This window comes from Dasypus novemcinctus, chromosome 12 (assembly GCF_030445035.2).
Source record: "Dasypus novemcinctus isolate mDasNov1 chromosome 12, mDasNov1.1.hap2, whole genome shotgun sequence".
Taxonomy (NCBI): Eukaryota; Metazoa; Chordata; class Mammalia; order Cingulata; family Dasypodidae; genus Dasypus; species Dasypus novemcinctus.
The window spans coordinates 45,846,898-45,867,824 of record NC_080684.1 but is presented as its reverse complement, the minus strand read 5'-3'; the positions used below and the strand labels follow the sequence as shown (position 1 = coordinate 45,867,824).

The window sequence follows — 20,927 nt, the reverse complement described above, 5'->3', positions numbered from 1 at the left end:
TGTTCATTGCTTTGGAAAACCATGTCAATACCACCACCACCACTTGTGATTATGTGATTCACCAATATAATATACAAGAATTAGGTTGGTGCAAAAGTAATTGCAGTTATTGCATCGTTGAAATTTGCTGTTTAATATTGGAATACATTCTTAAACAAATGTGGCTATGTTATACATCATTTTTATGTGCATTTCTCGTTTTTTTTTTTGCTATTACTTATTACTTGATGCTTATTTTATATTTATTTTAGACTATGGAAATGATGTTAGACAAAAAGCAAATTCAAGTGGTTTTCTTATTTGAGTTCAAAATGGGTCGTAAAGCAGTGGAGACAATTTTCAACATCAACAACGCATTTGGCCCAGAAACTGCTAACGAATGTACTGCACAGTAGTGATTCAAGAAGTTTTGCAAAGGAGACGAGAGCCTTGAAGGTGAGGAGCACAGTGGCAAGCCACTGATAGTTGACAATGACCAATTGAGAGCAATCATTGAAGCTGATCCTCTTAAATAGGAGAAGGTGCTGAAGAACTCAAAGTTGACCATTCTATGGTCGTTTGGTATTTGAAGCAAACTGGAATGGTGAAAAAGCTCAGTAAGTGGGTGCCCCATGAGCTGACGAAAAATTTTAAAAAGTGTTGTTTGAAGTGTCATTTTCTCTTATTCTACACAACAACAGCAAAACATTTCTTGATCAGACTGTGGCATTCGATGAAAAGTGGATTTTTCACAATAACCGACGATGACCAGCTCAGTGGTTGGACTGAGAAGAAGCTCCAAAGTACTTCCCAAAGCCAAACTTGCACCAAAAAACAGTCATGGTCACTGTTTGGTGGTCTGCTTCCAGTCTGATCCACTATAGTTTTCTGAATCCTGGTGAAACCATTACATCTGAGAAGTATACTCAGCAAATCAATGAGATGCACCAAAAGCTGCAATGACTGCAGCTGGTAATGATCAACAGAAAGGGCCCATTTCCTCTCCACGACAATGCCTGACCACACGTTGTATAACCAAAGCTGCAAAAGTTGAACGAATTGGGCTATGAAGGTTTGCCTCATCTACCATATTCACCTGACCTCTCGCTAACTGACTACCACTTCTTCAAGCATCTTGACAACTTCTTTCAGGGAAAAAGCTTCCACAAACAGCAGGATGCAGAAAATGCTTTCCAAGAATTTGTCAAATCCCAAAGCATGGGTTTTTATACTACAGGAATAAACAAATTTATTTCTCATTGGCAAAATGTGTTGATTGTAATGGTTCATATTTTGATCAATAAAGATGTGTCTGAGCCTAGTTATAGTGATTTAAAATTCATAGTCCAAAACCACAATTCCTTTTGCGCCAACCTGTATTTACATTCAAAGTGATATTACACATAGGCACACACATCTGACTAACTCAGATGTTTGCTAATGGAGTTATTCTGGAACTCCTTATGTATAAAATACCTATTGTTTTGTCATATAACATTTTCCTTTAATTTTTCTTTTATGTTATCATTAAGATATTATGCTATTCTTTTAAATGGGTATGCAGGTTGATTATATTATCTAAGAATTTAACTTCAAGAAACTAAATGGAATATTAAAAAATATTTATGATAAAAAGAGGGCTTTGCTCTAATAGGGTTAAAACCACCAGTCCATATGATCTGGCTGGCCCTTGCGTACCTTTTCATTTCTAGCTCCTGCCACTAGCCCTTCCCTTCACTAAAAACTCTACTCAAACTACCATTCTCTCTGTCTATTGAACACCAATGCCATTTCTGTCTCTAGGTCTTTGCACTTTTGCTGTTCTCTCAGCTTGTAATGCCCTTTGTCCAAATCTCTGTATAGCTCACTTTTAGCATTTAAGTGATGATTCACTAGGTCTTAAGGGAGGCTTACTTACCTTTCTTTTGTTAGTCACTCTTTTTCTGATTATACTAATTTATTATTTTCACAACACCTTAATGATCTGAATTTACTTGTTAACTATTTTTACACTGGAATGTGGGCTCTGTAAGAGCAGGAATCACAAGAATCTAGTTTACCACCATAAGGTGCCTGGTATACAGGCACTCCATAAAAATTTGATGAAAGAATGAAACCCATTTTCTACTACTCTTATCTAAAAAGATCATCAAATATAACTACAGATTAATTTTGGACTATATATTGTTAGGAGAACAATTTAAGGCACTTTAATTCATGCCAGACTTAGAATAATCTGAATGAAACTATAAGGGTGACCAGACTTATCCCTCATATTATAAGATTACAAAAGAATCCAACTGGAAAAAAGTCAAAGAATCTAAGACTTTTGATACAAAAGCCAGAGTCAGATTACCAATAGCTATATACTATAAACTTCCTGATTACCTGTTAAATGTATTTACTTAGAAGTATTGTATTTTCTTAAGTGTTTCAAATGTTTACACATACATAAGCCTGGGAGCTTTTCAACCAGAGAGATTTCTATCATTTTAGGTTAGAGGCATTTCATTTTGTGTGTTTCTAACAGTGGTACTTTCAGTCTTTCAATAATCAACCCTGAAGAGAATTCTTCTGTTTCACATTTATAGTGAATTTCACTCTATATAGAAGAATATTATAACAAGCTTGTAATACACAAAGGAGCCTTTACTAGTTAAATTCTCTGACTGCAGACATAACTTTTAATGTAGATTCATAACATTAGTAAATTAAGGGACTGAAGAGTGTTATAAAACTTACAAAAAAATATAAAAAAACCCCAGCACTCTTAGAAATCAATTTCTAATTTCCTTTTTACACACCATATGTGTTAGAATAGAAAATTTAACTTTTGTAAAAAATTACGTAAGACATTTTACGGATGTCTTACATAATAAATACCCATTTTATGGATATTTATATCTAATACCCAATTAAACCTGCAATATTTCTAGCTTCTTTAAATAAAACCACTAGTGATGAATAACTTACCAAATATTCTTCTGTGCCATAAAGAGAAACAAACTGCTCATCATCTTCCAATTCTCTAGCTGCACCAAAATCTGTGAGTTTGTACACAGACTGCCCATCTTCTCCTATAACACGCATGATATTTCCTGGCTTGATATCACGATGAACTATGCCATTCTCTCGGAGATGATTCATTCCGCCCACTTCAAAAGTAAATACAAAACAAAGGAATTTGTAATGTAGTTATCTATGTGTATGTAGATAATTCATTCACATAACTTATTCATTCATATTTACTCAGTCTCAAATCCATCAATATAAATTTTGTCCATAAGTTGCTCCAAAGTCATTTTAATAAAAGAAGTAATGGATATGTTTATTTAATATCTCAAATTTCAATTATAATGAGTTTCAGAATGAGATTAGTGAAGTCTAAGAAAGAAACCAATCTTTCTTAAATACTGTTAGGAAAATATAACAAAATGGTCTTAAGCGTATGACTTTTTCTTCCTTATTGTTGGTTATATATATATGTAGAATAATAAAGATTCCTAAGAAAGATATCAAACTTTCAAAACAGTTTTATATTCCTTTACTTTGGTAAAAAATTTCATAAAAAGTAAACTGTACTCAATACATAAAACTAGTAAAAAAGTCATAGAGGGAGAAGTGACAGGCTTACTTACATGACAGGCTTACTTACATAAAAATACATTTCTCATATACTTAGTACTATTCCAAAAAGGCATTTTTTATTTTACTTTATTTTTTTAAATAAGGGCAAGTGGCCATGTTGCTGAAATTAAGCTGTTTTGGCTGACAGATAGCACTACTTAGGGATAACTTGAAACATTTGACAGCTAATAGCTGGATGTCCAAATTCAACAAATGAAATTAAGTTTAGGGGTATTAATATATAATTATTAAAACTCTGGGCTACCAATCTACAGTTATTCCTTCCACACCATGACTTTCCCCATCATGGTTTCACTATATCATGAGCTGGAATTTTTGGGGAGTTTTGCAAAAGCCACAGCGACACATGAAGGCCAATAGATGACAGAGAAAAAGTTTAGAAACTCAGAAATGCATAAAATATATGTATAGTATTGTATAATATTGCCTATGACCAAATACATAACCCAAAATTTACAATAAGACACTGTAAACACCCCTGAACAGAAAAAGAAAGAACTCAGATGACTTCTGGAGGGCCAAAAAATTTTTACATGAATTTTCAGATCAAGGGGACATCCCATGCACCTAACCACCACAATGTGGAAGGGATAACTGTACTTTGGAAGGCCATCAATTATCTATAACTTCTAAATGAGTAAATAGGCTGTAGCATACTTCCACAAGTACTGTTTCAGTATATTCTTACTCAAATATTCTCCACTCGGCTGCCAGCATCAAGTTCTAGAATTCCCAGTAACCTTTTACCTTCTTTATCTCTGGGCTCTTCCCTTCCTCATAAATTTGATCCATTTCATTTCAAGAAGGGTATTCCTTTTAGTTACCACATAATTTTTTCCATAACAGCTTTACTGAGAAATAATTCACATATCATTAAATTTACTCTTTTAAAGTATACAATTCAGTGGTTTTATTTAGTATACTCACAGAGCTGTGAATCCATCACTACTAATTTCAGAACATTTTTATCACCCCAAACGAAATCTTGTACTCATTAACAGTCACTCCCCATTTTCCTCTTCTCCAGGCAACCATTAACCTACTTTGTCTCTATAGATTTCCTTACGCAGGACATTTCATACAAATGGAATCATGCAATATTTATCCTTTTGTGTCTGGCTTCTTCCACAAAGCATAGTGTTTTCAAGATTCACCTATGTTGTAGCATGTATCAGTGCTTCATTCTTATGTGGAATATCCACCACCAATGTGTGAGAGTTCTAATCTCTCCACATCTTTGTCAATACTTGTTACAGTCTGTTTTTTTATTTTAGCCATCTTAGTGGATGTGAAGTAGAATCTCATTGTGGTTTTGATTTATAGTTCCCTAATGAGTAATGATGTTGAATATATTTTTATGTGCTTTTTGGCCATTTGTATATCATCCTCTTTGCAGAAATTTTTATTCAAATACTTAGCCCATTTTTAATTGGGTTATTTTTTAGTATTGAGTTACATGAGTTCTTTATATATTCTAAAGATAAATCCTTATTATAGATATGACTTCCAAATATTATTTACATTTCTGTGGGCTGTCATTTTCTTGATGATGTCCTTTGAAGCAAAGAGGTTTTTAATGTTGATGGAGTCCAATTTATATATTTTTTGTTTGATACTTGTGCTTTTGGTGTCATATCTAAGAAAGCTCTACCTCAAGCTCTTCAGTTTTGAATGTAAGAAATCTATTTTTTAAAATTCTTGTTATTAAATTATATATATCCATATAAATAAACCAACATACCCACATCTCGCAAAACAATTAAAAATTCAGACTCTGGTAGTCCATAGGCATTAGACGGCTCTTCTAAAACAGTGTATAAACTTCCACATGGACAAAATTCCATAATAAGTACTTTATGTCTTGTGGTTGTCTAAAAAAAAAAAATCACTGATATGAACTTGGTATAAAATATAAGCTTTTATTACATGCCAATACTTATTTGATTTCATTCAAATGTAGGATTTACTTTAAGGATGAAACCACTTCGCAGTGCTTCACAATGGATTCATTAAATATTTGTTGACTGTACAAATATAGGAATTAATAACAGTAAGATATTAATATCTTTTAAATTTCTATTAAGAAAGTTAGACTTGTTTCCTTAAGACAACCAAACCACAGTGAAAATGGCTAAATGTGAACTATAAAATCATTGCTTACAATGTTAAAAAGGTTTTCTTAAAATTATCTTTTACTTCTTACACAAAATAGTACATTTAGAACAATCAGCTTGTCTAACAAATCTCTTAAACACTTGAAATTCTTCTCATGACAAGTACTTCTACTTCAAGGAATGGAATCCAATCCTTAAAACAGAAATGGGGAGCGGATATAGCTCAAATGGTTGAGTACCTGCTTCCCACATACAAGGTCCCGGGTTTGATGCCTAGTTACTTCTAAAACAAACAAACAAACAAACTTGGAGAAGTCGATGTAGCTCAGCAGCTGAGCACTGACTTCCCACATACGAGGTCCTAGGTTCAATCCCTGGCCCCAGTACCTCAGGGAAAAAAAAAATGAGTGGCTGAATAGATGATACCCTCTTGCATACAAGTTTCAGGTCTATTCATCTACATATGAGCTACTGATTTGTTTTACAACCTTTTTTCTAGTGCATCAATTAATAACAGATTTATAGGGGAAAAAAATGTTTTCAAATTAGATATACATATAAGAAGTATGGGTGGTAGACTTGGCCCAGTGGTTAGGGCGTGTGTCTACCACATGGGAGGTTCAAACCCCGGGCCCCTTGACCCGTGTGGAGCTGGCCCATGCAAAGTACTGATGGCGGCGCAAGGAGTGCCTTGCCACGCAGGGGTGTCCCCCGGGTAGGGGAACCCCACGAGCAAGGAGTGCGCCCTGTAAGGAGAGTCGCCCAGCGTGAAAGAAAGTGCAGCCTGCCCAGGAATAGTGCCGCACACACGGAGAGCTGACACAACAAGATGACACAACAAAAAAGAAACACAGATTCCCGTGCCGCTGACAACAGAAGCGGACAAAAGAAGACGCAGCAAATAGACACAAAGAACAGACAACCAGGGTGGGGGGGTGGGGAGAGAAATAAATAAATCTTAAAAAAAAAAAAAAGTATGCCAATTTCAGAAACTTGAAATGTAAATACTAATATTGTTGATTTTATTACCAACTTTTTCTGATTTTTCTAATTTTTTCTGCATATCCCCAAAATATATATACTTTAAAAGATTATTTATTTATTTCTCTCCCCTTCCTCCACCCCCAGTTGTCCACTCTCTGTGTCCATTAGCTGTGTGTTCCTCTGTGACCACTTCCATCCTATCAACAGCACTGGGAATCTGTGTTTCTCCTTTTTGCGTCATCTTGTTGTGTCAGCTCTCTGCGTGTGCAGCACATTCCTGGGAAGGTCGCACCTTCTTTCGTGCTGGGCAGCTCTCTCTGTGGGGCACTCCCCACTCAGGGGACACCCCTGCGTGGCAGGGCACCCCCAGCACGCATCAGGACCGCTACCAGTTCCACACGGGTCAAGGAGGCCTGGGGCTTGAACCGCGGATCCACCATGTGGTAGGCGGACGCCCCATCCACCTGGCCAAATCCACTTCCCCCCCAAAATATTTTTTATAAAATACTTTGAATTTCTCTATTCAAAACTATTTAAAAAAATAATTTAAAAAGAAAGAGACGTGCTGCTTTTCAGTTCTGCAATAATACATGTTGACTGCTGAAACTTGGGGAAATATCCATAATTCCACCACCCAGAGAAAATTATGTTAATATTTTAATATTTTTCCTTCCAGTCTTTTTTCTATGTATCAAATCAAACCCTCTCTGTGTGTTTATATATGTGTGTATATATAAAAAAGAGTTTGCATATAATTCCATATGTAGCAAGATTATACTGCATATGTATTTTTAATCTGCTCTTCTTACCTAATGTCTTAAGAAGCATGTTCCCAGGTCATTAAAATTTTGGTAAATACCAGTTTTCATTACTGTTTTTCCATCATAGTGTAACTTATTCAACTTATTTAACCATTCTTTATTATAAACAGGGTTATAATTAATCCTTTGTACATAAAACTATAATTTGCATTTTTCATTGCTTTCTAAGAAGTAATCGCTAAAAATGAAATCAATAGGATAAGTGGTATAAATCGCCCAGTTGTTTTTAAAAAGAGTGATTTTATTGCTTATCTTGAAGGGATTAAAATAGATTTCTATTTTCAATATTTCTAGATTATTTACCTACTGACATTATTTTTGCTATTTCCTCCTTAAATGAATTTGGACTTCTTATCTTAATCTCTGGATTTCTAAGATTTTTATTCTCTTACAAGGACTTTGCCTTGTTTGACTTTCTCCTTGCTCCTTATATTTATGTTAATTTAACTTCAGTTGTTTTTTCCCTAATAATAATACTGGTAACCAAATTCTTTACCTTTAATTTCTTATATTACTTTTTTCTGGTTCCCTTTTTATGGTACTTAATTTCCATTGCTGTATCTATTCAAGAATCTATGGAAGGGAAACGGACTTGGCCCAGTGGTTAGGGCGTCCGTCTAACACATGGGAGGTCTGTGGTTCAAACCCTGGGCCTCCTTGACCCATGTGGGGCTGGCCCATGCGCAGTGCTGATGTGCAAGGAGTGCCGTGCCATGCAGGGGTGTCCCCCGTGTAGGGGAGCCCCACGTGAAAGAAAGTGCAGCCTGCCCAGGAATGGCGCCGCCCACACTTCCTGTGCCGCTGACGACACAGAATAGGACAAAGAAACAAGACGCAGCAAATGGACACAGAGAACAGACAACCGGGGGAGGTGGGGGAATTAAATAAATAAATAAATCTTTAAAAAAAAAAGAATCTATGGGAATAGAATATTTGGTTATATGAGCCCTAATTTTCACCAGTTTTTTAAAACCCATTTTTTATATTAGATTACATCCTTCAATCAGAATAACTACTATAAATATCATCACAAGATTAACTAAAGTTTGATTACTTACCTCCTCTTCAATAGCAAATAATTTGACAATATTTTTATGATTGAGCTTTTTTAACACTTCAAATTCTCTCATTTGAACATCCACTGGACGAAGGAAGCTTATGTTATTAAATACTTTGATAGCAAATAAATCACCAGTTTTCTTTAAAAAAAAAAAAAGAGAAGAGAGAAATGTTTTATTTATTTATTTATAAGAAGGTAACATTTTAACTAGCTATAACAATTTATCCTTATTACAGCTCATCCTGCATAGATTTTAAGCATTTGTACTAGGATTCCTGACTCTTTCAAAGCTCAAACAAATAAATCAATTGCTTATATTCCTTTCAAATTGCATGCTTTGGAATGTAGGAAAGACTATTTTCTTTCATATTATAAATAAAGGTTGTATTATGATAAACCAGGGGTAAAGATAGCATTTACATATAAGAAGAGAAGGTTTAATAGTACCAAACATGAAGTATTCTTTTAGATTTTAAGAAATATTTTCTGACTTCTGGGAAGAAGATAGAGTAGAGAGACAAAGGACTTACTTCTCTCCCAGAAAAATAGCTAGAGGACAGGTAGAAATGACCTGAAAAAAATGTTCTAGCGCTTAGGACACCAGGGGAAGGCTGGACACCACCCAGAAGAGAGAGAAGCAGAGGAAAAGAATCTCGATGGAAAGACTGTGAGTAAAAGCTACAGCTGCAGGCACCCTTCTCCGCAACCTTAGAGCAGACAAGACAGTTTTGAATTCTCCTGCCTCTGGCCTACGACATGGTCAGAGTGGGGTACAACCTAGGGCTAACTCAGCTTTTGGCCAAAAAATTTGGTCCTTCCAAGACGGGTCGGGCTGCACCACTGTTTAACCTGGGACCCTGCTAGGGACTAAACAGACACAACCCTCTCAAACACCATCCCAACTGATTAGATCTAGCTGTTTGAAGACACAGACTGGAGTGGAATTATTTCCTACCCGGAAAAAGGGAGGCGGCTGCCAACAAAGGTTGGAGAACAGCCTCTGAGACTGATTTGCAAGGGTCTTAATAGCTTTGAGGCAGGATTCTGTCACACTGTTGCCGTTGGTGATGCAACGAACACATTTAGACCACAGTCTGAACTAAGAGGGCTGCCAAGAGTGCCATTTGCTGGCAGACCAAGGAAGTCCATGTGAGGAAATCAAAAGTAATTTAGTTAGGCTCTTTATGCTTTAACAGTATCCTCCCAAAAGCCCTTGGAAGTGGGTCAGCAATCCATTATTGGGTTCATGGCCCAGATATGAAAAACTAACAGGGACAATCCTGAAGACCTAGAACAGGCTGAACAAAACATCAAAGAACGGAATTAATATATAGCCTCCTGCCAATAAATCCATAGGCAAGAGAAAGAAATTGAACATCAGAGTAAACTCACAATCATAATCAGATGCCTAGACATTAGAAAAAAGTTACAAGCCTTAATAAGAAAATGGAAGATATGGCTCAATCAAAGGGATATATCAAAGCCCTAGATGAGAGAGAGGAATTGAGAGAACTAATAAGTAAAGTTCACACAAAACTCTTAAATCAAATCAACTAGTTGAAAGATAATATGACCAATGAGATACAGGACATCAAGAAGTTATTACTATAAGGTGTTAATATTAGAGAAAAAAAGCAAAACAAACCCACAACATTATTTCACGTGAAAGAAACCAGACACAAATGATTATATATTGTATGATTCCATTTATATAAAATGTAAATATAATTCAATTTATAAAAATGAAATTAGATTAATGGTGATGTAAGGCTGGGGAATGATAGTGGGGTTGAGCGGTAACTGGTAAAAGGTGTGGAGTTTTTCGTTTGGAGTAATGAAATTACTGTAAAATTTTTTGTGGTGATGAATGCATAACATTATGATTATACTATAAGTCACTGATTATATACATTGTGGATACATATGATACATGAATATATCTCAATAAAATTGTTCAAAACTGTTTAAAAAATAAGGAAATGTGCAAGAATAGTCAGAAACAGCTATGCACAGCAGGTGAAACATAGACTGAGTGGTGAAGAATTTTCTTACTTGTCTGTTTTTTGGTTTTCATTATCATTATTGAAATAATGAAAATCCTGTAATAAAGACTGACATGATGAACGCACAACTATGTGATTATACCAAATACCACTAATTGGATGAACTATATGCTTAATTAATATGTACCAATAAAATTGATTTGTTTAAAAGAAAAAAAGATACTGGGTAAACGAAGAAAAATTTGAAAACCTGAAAGAAAAATAGCAGTTTATGGAAATGAAAGGCACAACAGGTGTGATGGTTAGGCTATTGTGTCAACTCGGCCAGGTAATTGTGCCCAGTTGTTTGGTCAAGCAACCACCAGGCTAACTTGTAGTACAAGGGCATTTATGGACTTTAGTCACCATTGACTTTACTGCAGTGGTAAATCTTATAGTTGGTTATAAGGGAGATTGTCATCAACAAGAGTGACACTTAACCCAATCAGCTGAATGCCTTAAAAGGGGAAGTGATTCCAGCATTGAGAATTTCCCAGCTCGCCTTTGGACAGCCAACATCTCCCAGAACTCGCCAAGAATCTTCAATGAACTTTCATCAGAGCTCCTGGTTGCAGCCTGCCTGCGGAACCTGGACTTGTGATCCCCACAGCTGCATGAGAGACTCTGATAAATCTCTTACTATGGATAGATATCCCTTGTTGATTCTGTTTCCCTAGACAACCCTGACTAATACAACAGGTGAGATCAAAAACACATTAGAGGCACACAACAGGGACCTGAGATGATAGAAGGAAGAATAAGTGATGCTGAAATTGAAGGGAGAGAAGAAGAGAGAGAGAAGAGAATAGAAAAAGTTGAGCAGGGGCTCAGAGAGTTCAATGTTAATTCAAAGCGCAACAACATACATGGTATGGGAGTTCCAGAAGAAGAGAAGGGAAAAGGGGCAGAAAGAGTAACTGAGGAAATAATGGCTGAATATTTCCCAGCTCTCATGACAGAAATGAATTGACATGGCCAAGAAGCACAGGGTACCCCAGTCAGAAAAAATCTGCAAATGCTGACAAATCTGACGGAGAAACAGACATCTCTACAATAATAGTTGGAGACTTCAGCACACCACTCATATCATTAGATAGAACAACTAGAAAGAAGATCAACAAGGAAACAGAGAACATAAACGATAAAGGAGCTAGACCTAAAAGACATATACAGGGAAGTGGACATGGCTCAACTGACAGAGTGTCCATCTACTATATGGAGGGTAGGGTTCGATCCCCAGGGCCTCCTGACCCATGTGGTAAGCTGGCGCATGTGCAGTGCTGCTGTGCGCAAGGAGTGCCATGCCATGCAGGGGCGCCCCCGTGTAAGGGTGCCCCACATGCAAGGAGTGTGCCCTGCAAGGAGAGCCACTCTGCGTGAAATAAACACAGCCCGCCCAGGATCTGCACACACCAAGAGCTGATATAGCAGGATGACGCAACAAAGAAGAGAAACAGTTTTCCAGGACCACTGGATAATGCAAGTAGACACAGAGGAAAACACAGCAAATAGACACAGAGCAGACAATGGGGTGGGGAATGGGAGAGAAATAAATAAAATAAATCTTTAAAAAAAAAAGAAGACATATACAAAACATGGTATCCCAAATCAGTGGGTATACATTCCTCTCAAGTGTTCATGGATCTTTCTCCAGGATAGACCACACGTTAAGTCACAAGGCAGTTCTCAATCAATTTAAGAAGATGGAAATTATACAAAGAACCTTTTCAGATCATAATGGAATGAAACTAGAAATAAAAGACAGGAAGGAAATTTTGCAAATGTGTGGAGGCTAAACAACACACTCCTAAACAATAAGTGGGTCAAAGAAGCAAGTGTAAGAGAAATTAGTAAATATATTGAGATGAATGAAAACAGAATACAACTTAGCTGAACACCTGGAGGAACTAGAAAAAGAACAGCAAACCAATCCTAAAGCAAGCAGAAGAAAAGAAATAATAAAGATTAGAGCAGGAAAAAATGATATTGAGAACAAAAAAATAAGAGAGAAAATCAACAAAATGAAAAGCTGGTTCTTTGAGAAGATCAATAAAATGGACGAACTCTTAGCTAGACTAACAAAGCAAAAAAGACAAGATGCAAACAAAGTAAGAAATGAAAGGGGGAAAGGTATGACTGACCCCACAAAAATAAAAAGCATCATAAGAATATTATGAGAAACTGTATGCCAACAAACTAGAACTTAGAAGAAATGGACAAATTCCTAAAACTGCATGAACAACCTACACTGACTCCACAAGAAATACAAGAACTTAATCAAACCAATTACTCGAAAATCTCCCAAAAGAGAATAGTCCCAGGAATAGATGGCTTCACGGATGAATTCTACTAAACATTTCAAGAGGAATTAATACCAATCCTGTTTAAACTCTTTCAAAAACTTGAAAAGGAGGGAAAATTACCCAACACATTTTATGACGCCAACATCACCTTAATACCAAAGTCAGATAAAGATTTTATAAGAAAAGAAAATTAAAGACCAATCTCTCTCTGTTGAATACAGATACAAAAATTTCCAACAAAATACTTGCAGATCAAACCCAAAATAACATCAAAAGTATTATACAAGTGGGATTTATTCCAGGTATGCACGTGTGGTTTAACACAAGAGAATCAATTAATGTAATACAGCACATTAACAGCCTAAAGGAAAAACACCACATGATCATCTTAATTGATGCAGAAAAGGCATTCGACAAAATCCAGCACACTTTCTTGATAGTAACATTTCAAAAGATAACAACAGAAGGAAAATTCCTCTATATGATAACGGGCATATATGAAAAACCCACAGCCAACATCATACTCAATGGGGAAAGGTTGAAGCTTTCCCCCTAAGATTGAGAACAAAACAGGATGCCCACCATCATCACTGTTACTCAACAGTGTGATAGAAGTTCTATCTAGAGCAGTTTGACAAGGAAACAAACAAATAAATAAAGACAGTCAAAAGGAAAAGATTAAGTAAGTTCTCACTATATGCAGATGACATGATCCTATATTTAGAAAAATCTGAAAACAAAATGACAGGATACAAGAAAAACACACAAAAATCAGTAATGTTTCTCTATACTAGTAGTGAACAATCTGAGGAAGAAATCAGATTTTAAAATTCCATTTATAATAAAAATAAAAAGTCTCAAAAACCTGGGAATCAATTTAACCAAAGATACATAGGACTATATTCAGAAAACAACAAAACGACACTAAAAGAAATCATCAAAGAAGACCTAAAAAAAATGGAAAGACATTCCATGTTCATGGGTTGGAAGACTAAATATCATGAAATTGCTGATCCTACCCAAAATGAGTTATAGATTCAATGCAATACCAATGAAACCAAGAGCCTAATTTACAGAAATAGAAAAGGCAATTACTAAACTTATTTGGAAGTGAAAATGCACTCAAGTAGCCAAAACCATCCTAAAAAAGAAGAGCAATGTGGGAGGACTCTCACTGTCTGACCTTGAAACATACTACAAAAGTACAGTGGTCAAAACAGCATAGTATTGACTTAAAGGTAGACATATTGATCAGTGGAATAGAACTGAGAGCGCAGAAATAAATCCTTACCTCTATAGCCATCTGGTTTTTGACAAACCTACCAACTCCACATTACTGGGTCAAACAGCCTTTCAACAAATGGTGCTGGGAGAACTGGATATCCATAACCAAAAGAATGAAAGAGGACCCCTATCTCACTCCCTCTACAAGAATCAACTCAAAGTGGATCAAAGACCTAAATATAAAAGCAAGGACCATAAAACTACTAGAAGAAACTGTAGGAAAACATCTTCAAGATCTTGTGATAGATGGTGGTTTCTTGGACCTTACATCCACAGCACGAACAACAAAACAAAAAAACAGATAAATGGGACCTCCTCAAAAATAAACACTTTTGTACTTCAAAGGACTTTGTCAAAAGGGTGAAAAGGTAGCTGACTCAATGGGAGAAAATATTTGGAAATCACATATCCAGTAAGGGTCTAACATCTATGATATATAAAGAGATGGTACAACTTAACAATAAAAAGACAACTCCATTAAAAAACGTGTAAAATAAACGGAGCAGCCCACATCTGCTCCCAGGCTCTGCCCTCGCTGGCAGGCGCTCCCTCCTCATGCCTGCACCCCCTCCAGAAGCCGAGGAGGCATTGGCATGCAGGCTCCAGGGCCCGCCCCTTCTGCAGGCTGTTCTGTGCTTTGCTGAGTGTGGGTGATGCCACTTGTGCCGTGGCCCTGCAGCCCCCTCCAGTTTTCCCCCAAACAATAAAGACAGAGCAAAAAAAAAAAAAAAAAAAAAGTGTAAAAGACTTGAATAGACATTTGTCCAAAGAAGAAATACAAATGGTGAAAAAACACATGAAAAGGTGTTCAATATCATTAGCAATTAGGGAAATGCAAATCAAAGCTCTAATGAGATATTATTTCACACCTATTTGAATGGTCACTATTAAAAAGACAGAAACTACAAGGGTTGGATAGGATAAAGAGAGACAGAAACTCTTAGTCACTGTTGGTGGGAATGTAGAATGGTATAATCACTGTGGAGGACTGTTTGGCAGTTACTAAAGAAGATGAATATAGACTTGCCACAAGACCCTGCAATACCACTACTAGGTATATACCCAGAGGAACTGAGAGCAATGACACAGACAGACATCTGCACACTGATGTCACAGCTGTGTTATTCACAACTGCCAAAAAACAACCAAGGTGTCCATCAATCAAGGAATGGATAAACAAATCACGGCATTTTCACACAATGGAATATTATGCACCTGTAAAAAGAAATGATGTTGTGAAGCATATGACAACATGGATGAACCTGGAGGACATTATGTTGAATGAAGCAAGCCAGACACAAAAGGACAAATATTGTATGATTTTGCTATATATATTTTGAGTAAACTCATGAGGTTAATAACTAGAATACAGATTACCAGAAAATAGAAAATAGAATGAGGTTAGAGAATGGAAAACGGAGCGTTAATTTATGCAGAATTGGTAAAAAGCTTCTTTGTTAATCTTTGGAAATGAATAGAAGAGGTGAAAGTTGTAGCTGTACTATTATACTGGTATGGCAGTGGTTGAAAGGGAAACTTTAAGGTCATATAAATTACTAAAAGTTAAAAAATGTAGCATGGGAGCCTCCAGCCTGCAGTCAGGAGGGCAAGGGGGGGTGGGGGCAGGGAAGCGCATGCAGTTTTGCAGGCACTCGCACCCCCAAGGGTCTTTCTGGCCTCTACTCCTCCCCAAACCCCACCCTGACCTTGAAGGTGTCATCTGCCCTTCCCCCTTCAGACCTTTTCCTCGCCCCACACTTTTCGCCTCCTACCTTCCTTTGCTCCTCTCCATCTGGCCTCCCTCAAGCTGGACCGCCACTCTGGGGTACTGTTTCAGGGTCAGGGTGACCTCAGCAATGAAGGAACTGCAACTGGGATGGGGACTGGGCGTATAGCCCTGGCTGCTGCTCTCACGTGTAGGGAGACAGGCCTACGGGGGCACCAGATGGAAGAACCCAGTCCCTAAATGTGCCTCCAGCAGAGAAATTTGCTGGTTCTTCCTGCCTCCCTCTAAAGTCCCCACACCTCCCCAAAGAAATTTTTCCAAAATTCAAATCCCAGCCCATCCAGCATCCCTCTAGCCACTAGACCGTTTCTCCTTACACTGTGCTCATGATGTCAGATTGTGTAACCTGAAACTGCTTACGTCGTTTTTCTCATCTGAGCAGCGGGTTTTGATTTCCACCATGGCCATCACTCAGTTCTGGTTATTTAAAGTTTGTACCTGCCTAGCAACAGTATTCTCATTCCTAAAGAGAATTAATATGCAAATCTGGCAGAGGATGGAAATTAAGTGGAGACCAAATAACTTTGCCAACTACAGTTTATTATTCCTTGGTTCCTAAGCAGACAGATGTTGAAGAGTGCACTTCGTGGGATGAAGATGCACCCACAAGTGTAAAGATTGAAGGAAGGAAAGGGAATGTGGCAACACAACAAAACGCTTTGTAACAGTTGGAACTATTTTAAGGACATGACACCAACTATAAGAAAGACTCAAAAAATTATTATTAAGAAGAGAGAACCATTAAACTTTGCCATTCCAAATGGAAGCACAGGTTTCTCTAGTAGAGTAGTAGCAGCTACGCAAGATATGCCTTTTATTCATCAATCTCTTGAATTAGGTGACTTAGATACCTGGCAAGAAAATAACAATGCATGAAAGGAGAAGAAAATGCAGCCTGGCAAGCAGAAGAGGTTCTGAGGCAGCAGAAAGTAACAGACAGAGAAAAGAGAGCAGGAGAACAACAAAGAAAGAAAATGGAAAAGGAAGCACAGCGGTTAATGAAGAAATAACAAAACAAAATTGGTGTGAAACTTTCCTAACAAATGATCTTTATATGTCATAGTGCCAGTAGGAGATTTCTGAGCTCCACAACTAAGCAACACTTGTATGGATTTGAGAGTATTTTCAGTATACAACTGTGCGGCCTGATTTTAATATGTTCATCAGGCCATTCAGGACATGAGGATTCTCCCTTTGGGGAACTCTTAATGGTTGAAACTTAAAAAAAAAAACAAAAAAGACTTATGGGACAATATTTTATTCAGCATGCTCCAAATGTGAGACAGTTGATTGCTGTAGAGAAATAATTACAAATGGAATATACTAGTATCCCTTCAAGTTAGTTTCTTGCTAAATAAACGGGGGTAAAAAATTTTATGGTGGAAAAGGACTCTATTATTATGCTTTCCTTCAGTGTGCATAGTAATAAAATAAATAATTGTAAATATCCTTTTGTTTCCTTGATTACCTGATCTAAATCAGACAAACTATAGGGCTTTAACTTCCTTATTTTTGTCAGAAGTTAGTGTTTGCATACATTTCCTCTAATTTGTAAAAACAGTGTTTATGTTTGGTAGAACATTAAGCAATTTGATGATTTTGGTTTTTGTTCAAGAAAATGACACTAAAAATGCAATAATTTTATTATAAAAATGTAGCATGGGACTGTATGGCATAATAAAACCTCATATGAAATATGAATATGGATAATATTGCATAATATATGACTTTTTCTTTGAAATTGAACAAATATATGTTAATGTTACATGATGTTAAGAGGCAAAAAAAAAAACTATAGACAGTAGTATATAGTAACATATTAATAATAATCTTCCAGAAATGGTAAAAAGGAAATATACTAAGAGAAAGAAACTAGACACATATTGCTTGACTCCATCTATACAAAGTATAAATACAAAAAATCTAGAGAGACAGAAAAAGAATAGCAGCTATTTATGGCAGAGGAAGCATCGAGAGAGAGAAGGAGCGAGAGAGCAAGAGCGATGATGAGTTTTTGCTTCTGTTTTTTTACTTATTATTGGAATAATGAAATGCTCCAATAATGATTAAACTGATGAATATACAACTATGTGACTATATAAAATATCACTGATTGTATACTTGGGATAGACTGTATACTTTATTAATATCTACCAATAAAAATGATTTGTTGGGAAAAAAAGTATTTCCTAGTAATGATAACGCATATGTCTGTGTGTATGTATGAACAAGCAGGATTTGGAAAGTATGGTAAATTTCTGGTAAAATCATACCACTGCTTTCCTGGGTAACTTTCTGCAACTTCACCTAGATGACTAGGACAGGCTGTTCCTTCACAGACCATTCCTAGAGGACCAAAGATACTTCCTTTTCTCTATTGGTACAGTTTTAAAACACCTTCACTTTCCCTCCCTCATGGCTTATTGAAGTAGAACACATGCAAAACTACAACTCAAGACTACAACAGCTGTAGTTGGGTGGGAATCTTTAAAGTACAAAATACATGCTTAAATTTCAGGTAAACATTACAGTTCGTGTTCTTCATATTAACGTTACTTTAAAATCCTTTTCCAGAATCTGGTCTGAAAGCCTTTCCCTGTGATCAGTCCAGATTCTTTTAGAGTTTAGCCTTACTTCTTCCATTCCTGAAGCAAGTGAAAGATCCTTTCCTCTTAAAGCCTGTGGGTCAAGCACCACCAACCTAAATATGCTTCATGGTTTTCTGTCACTACCTCTGTGTTCTTCCTTCCTTTCCGATTCACCACTTACAGCCATCAAGCTCCTCCCAACCCAGAATCTTATCTTTTTCCAAAACCATTTAACTGTTTCACAAGCCGTCAAGATCATGATTTGAAGGCTACTATCTGTGATCGCCCTCTGTCACTCCAAATACACATCAAAGAGGAAAACGGCCATGGCTGTTGTCGCACAATATGAAAAAGAACGATAATGTACTACAGCTTAATTACACTTTCATTCTATTAGTTCGGCCAGGTTAATGATACTATCAAATCTATAGTACCCCACAGAGAGATTTTTCTGAAAGGTATTTGTTTTAACCTCAGTCTAAAATTAGGAAAATCCTCACAGAAGAGCAAGCATGATAAATAAAACAATAATGCAATGTATCCACTGTGATATAGGCCAGTATATTACAAATTTATGTAGACTACACCATATCTGTGAGATTACTGGCCTGTATGTGGGAAAGTACCATTTTCCCTTTATTCAGCTGCCCAGTCATCTATTATTCAGTCTTTAAGTCAAAGCATACCAATTCTACTTGGAGATCTATGTCTACATGTATAAACATATGTGTGAAACTCATCCTTCCTACTTCTTTCCCTTAACTTCAACATGGCTATCACACACATATACAGCCACTCACACACATCTGTAGCCAAAGGCAAACTAATGAAAGAGATTAAATAGGTAATATACTTTAACAAACAGTAAATTTAGGGATCTGGGTATTCTGAGCAATAACACAAAATGATTTAGTAGCATTGTGGTAACATGCCTTCAACAGTTAATAAGAGGAAGCAAGATATTTGGGGTATAATCTTGAAACCCTGAAATTGATGTCACTGAAAATAAACACGGTTTCTCAAAACACATCCTTGGGAAGACTGTTAGGGACCAAATCCTACACTGGGTCTCAGCAATCTTGTAATCAATTCTTATGCCTTTCAAATTCTTATTTCAGATTTCCAAACTATATTAGATAAAGTACAGCTTTGTTTCTTTTGAAGAACTTCAAGTTGTCTTGGGGTAGTCTACTCTGTCCTCAGTCATATATTCCTTCAAGAAACATTTACAGAATCTACTATGTATTAGGCACTTACATGGAGGACACTGAGCATCCAAAGAAGGAAAAAGGACCAGACCATGTGAAATATACCACATCTAATCCCTATCCCTTTTGACTATCTGGCATTCCATTAGTTTCCAGCTTACCATTCCTCCAATGCCACCTTGCTAGCACACCTGAAACTCTTTGTAGGCATTAGTTCTAGCTGTAATTATAACCACTAGGCTCACCAGAGGGCCTGACACATACCAGTTGCTTATAAAAGACTGTTAAACTAATGTGGGCCACAGGAAGACAGATTGTGATATGTGGTTTCAATGCTAAATCCTTTGCCACAACTCCTTTTTTGCTTCTTCTTGGCATAGCACTCAAAACAATTTCTAGGATAGGAATATCCAAGGTTGACCACAATTAGTCTGATCGAGTACTCAGAGCCTGTGGACAATTCCAGAATCAAGGGAGAGAAGCTACTCTGTCCGTAGGCATTTCTGAAGCATTCTCTATATAAGTACTGAGCCAGAAACTATTTATAGTCACATTCTGTCCCTAGAGGAAATAGCCCCTCCCATGAACACTTATCTTATTATCACTGGCAGAAGTGACTGGTAATCTCAAGGCTTCAGAAAATATGAAGGAACTCCACCTTTCTAAAATGTTTACAGCCCCTTTTCTGAAAATAACAATTTAGGCTCCACACATCACTTAGCTCAAAACAAAATCATGGTGTTAAAAAATTAATGGATGATTATTTGCATCATAAAAGACCTTTTTATTCCATTATTTTTCCAGCTACCTTTCCAGAATAGAACTTTAATTCCTTTAGATATATTTTAAATCACTTTAATTATATCTTCAAATATCAAATCTGACACAAAATCTTTTTGTTCTTCAAATGCCTCTGGAATTAGCCCTTTTACAATATTATTACTTTAACAAGTTCTTATTACCTCATACCAGGATATAGCCTTTTATACTTGGTCTCCTTGTTATTGTTTTATGTAAATCTGTCTTGTAGGATATTATTTTAGGGAGGGCATGAACGTTTTGTAGAGAATATCAGAATCATCTGTGACTTTCCCTCCAAATTGCTGCCCA

General features: G+C 36.6%; 1 protein-coding gene and 1 pseudogene across 2 annotated transcripts in view; one reads left to right on the top strand and one right to left on the bottom strand.

Annotated features, from left to right (window-relative positions):
- Positions 1-20,927, bottom strand: part of TBK1 (TANK binding kinase 1) — a 90,485-nt gene that overhangs the window by 66,576 nt on the left and 2,982 nt on the right. For both annotated transcript variants that reach the window (XM_058308365.2, XM_058308366.1), the window contains exons 3-5: positions 8,605-8,745; positions 5,369-5,498; positions 2,953-3,134 (exon numbers count right to left, since the gene is read on the bottom strand). In XM_058308365.2, coding sequence (XP_058164348.1) covers positions 2,953-3,134; positions 5,369-5,498; positions 8,605-8,745 — 453 coding nt within the window. The remainder of the gene's footprint in view (positions 1-2,952; positions 3,135-5,368; positions 5,499-8,604; positions 8,746-20,927) is intronic.
- On the top strand, positions 16,422-17,061 carry LOC101427623 (receptor-binding cancer antigen expressed on SiSo cells pseudogene; annotated as a pseudogene).